This window comes from Aplysia californica, unplaced genomic scaffold, assembly GCF_000002075.1.
Source record: "Aplysia californica isolate F4 #8 unplaced genomic scaffold, AplCal3.0 scaffold00967, whole genome shotgun sequence".
Taxonomy (NCBI): Eukaryota; Metazoa; Mollusca; class Gastropoda; order Aplysiida; family Aplysiidae; genus Aplysia; species Aplysia californica.
Genome location: NW_004798237.1, coordinates 211,850 through 214,442, shown reverse-complemented (window position 1 = coordinate 214,442; position 2,593 = coordinate 211,850). Strand labels below are relative to the sequence as shown.

Here is a 2,593-nt window from a genome sequence, read left to right as displayed (position 1 = left end):
GTGTTAGCAAATTTTACATTTTAGGGCATTCTTTTCCACAATGGCTTAGGCCTACTCCCGGTTCATAATCAAGTTGAAACATGAGAGTCAGATAGGCTTGGGTTACCTCCACCAAGCACACTCACATTCATCCCGGCCTCCTCCATGACGTAAGCACTATACTGGTCCACCATACACTGTGTCTTATTTATAAACTTTTGGATAGCGGAGTCGCTCCACCACTGCTCCAGGTTTCCGGTCTTGTCGTACTGTCTACCTGAGAAAAGCATAATGTTTATAGGATTCATTGACATTTCGTCCTGTAAGGGCCAGATCCGCGTGTCATGATTTTGGCGCGAATTTTTTTTCTCCAATCGAAAGAGCGTATCATGGGTTTCATTTCTGTATAAGTTTCATTGAGTTCCCCGCCTTAAAATCGCTATAAAAAGCAAATGACTGTTTCACTTATCATAGCTCTTTGCTTCTAAATTAGCTCGTCTTGTGATGTGCGGAATAGATTTCAATTCGATTTTGTTACAACTTGGATGTTGAAACAAAAATTACAACGGAACCGATAGTAAAGCCAAGAATCCCCAAATCGCGTATCATATGATATGCTTTTAAGGCTTGATCGTTTCCAGTGTGTCGAAAATTCATACACACCTGCATTAATCAGTTTTTTGTTCCTTCTGAAAAATTCGTTAAAACCTTAATACGTGGAATTGGCTCTTATAGGGTGATTTCCTTCCCTGGTGCAATCATGTTTTGCAGTAACTACTCATAGCCACAACTCATCGGGTTGCTTTTACTGTATAATTATTGATTCTCTTCAGTTACTGGTTACTTGGGTGGAGAATAGGTACAATGCTATAGCTGCTCCTCCCTCCTCTCCAGAACCCATGAAACGGATGGCTTGCTGATCGTGCCACTTATCAGCTGGTTGGATATTCCAGGGTTCCTTCAGTTTTCAGCTCTTTTCTTAAGTTGCCTTAACTTATTACTTTAAGTAAGTGGAAATCACGACCCAGCATAAGCTTCTGATAAGGAAAACTTGGGTTTACAAATCATTTTTCCCTGCACAACTTCAGAGGACCATGATATGATGCAGACCAATGACAAGGCACCTGTTGAAACATGTTGATTTCCTTCTTTACATTGTGGTCATCATTGTCGACGTCTCCCTCCCCTCCCCTCCTCCGCTATCTCTCGCTCTCCCTCTCTCGTTCTCTCTCTCTCTCTATCTCTCTCTATATATATATCTCTCTAGTTCCCTCCCCCCCCTCTCTCTCTCTTTCGTTCTCTCTCTCTCTCTCCCCCTCTCTCTCTCTCTCGTTCTCTCTCTCTCTTTCGTTCTCTCTCTCTCTCTCTCTCTCTCTCTCTCTCTCTCTCTCTCTCTCTCTGTGTGTGTGTACACGATCAAGTATATATACGTACCTCTTTCGTCAAAGCCATGAGTTATTTCATGTCCTATCACCATGCCAATACCTCCATAGTTAAGGGACCTGGACAAGAATGACAACTTTTTTCAGATACAAGAGACCCTTATTAAAGTGTTGTAATAAGACGAATCATATAGTAATAGAATAACATTTAGGAAAATACAATACTATGGTCAATTAAAACGATATAGGACCATTGAGAAAAAGGGGTGCTTGAAGAAAGGATGGGGGACCGGAGAGCCAGAGGAGACAAAGAGTGGCGTGGATGGACGACATGAAAACATGGACTGGCCTGGGTATAGCAGAATGTGCAGCGTGAATGATGGAGGGTCATTATACAGCAACATCTGAGTCAGAGATGACACCTCCAGGTATAGCAATATTCCTGTCAGAGTCGTGCCAGTTCTGCCTACCTGTCTGCCTGTCGATCTGTCCGCCTACCTGTCTATTTGTCAGTCTGTGTACCTGCAGGTCTCTCTCTCTCTCTCTCTCTCTCTCTCTCTCTCTCTCTCTCTCTCTCTCCTCTCTCTCTCTCTCTCTCCCCTCTCTATCCCTGTCTGTGTGCCTGAAGGTCTCTCTCTCCACCTCGCCTCTCTCCCTTCCTGTCCCCCCTCTCTATTTCTCTCCCCTCTCTCCTTAGACTTGCTCTGCTGTAAAGGAGGGTCAGAAAGACCAAAAGTGGAGTTTTCAAGGGGCTTTGGGGGGGGGGAGGGGGGTGAGGAGAGTGTGGTGGAAGAAGGAGTAGCGTTTTACCTTAAATCCGTTGTTAATTTTAGTTTCGTAAAACAATGTAACATTATGTCCTGTAAAGAAAGTAAACAGTAAGCATAAACAATGTCGGTGACAAAAACATTCGCTTACTTTGGAAAATCTTTACTGAAAAACGGGGGCTGAAGAATTCCGGCTGGAAACGCTGTAAGTGCAACACATAGGGGTATCATTAAATAAGACACCACACTCTCCACATGAACAAAAATCAAAAACATTTTTGACAATTATAATTTGTTATATATATATCAATAACACGTCTCTTAATATTATACCAACACCTAGCTTCCTTAATCCAAGAGACTGTCAAACTTCCCTAAAACTATGACAACGTTTCCTGAATACGTTTTTACTTTCGTTATTCTCTGTAGTTGTCCATGTTGTTTTTTTAGTTAGTTAGTTTTTTT

General features: G+C 42.3%; 1 protein-coding gene across 1 annotated transcript in view; it reads right to left on the bottom strand.

Annotated features, from left to right (window-relative positions):
• The window catches only part of LOC101850855 (neprilysin-1), a 39,192-nt gene that overhangs the window by 3,366 nt on the left and 33,233 nt on the right, over nucleotides 1-2,593 (bottom strand). Inside the window, exons 13-15 of the mRNA XM_035973047.1 lie at nucleotides 2,280-2,331; nucleotides 1,414-1,481; nucleotides 107-256 (exon numbers count right to left, since the gene is read on the bottom strand). Of these exons, the coding sequence (XP_035828940.1) occupies nucleotides 107-256; nucleotides 1,414-1,481; nucleotides 2,280-2,331 (270 nt within the window). The remainder of the gene's footprint in view (nucleotides 1-106; nucleotides 257-1,413; nucleotides 1,482-2,279; nucleotides 2,332-2,593) is intronic.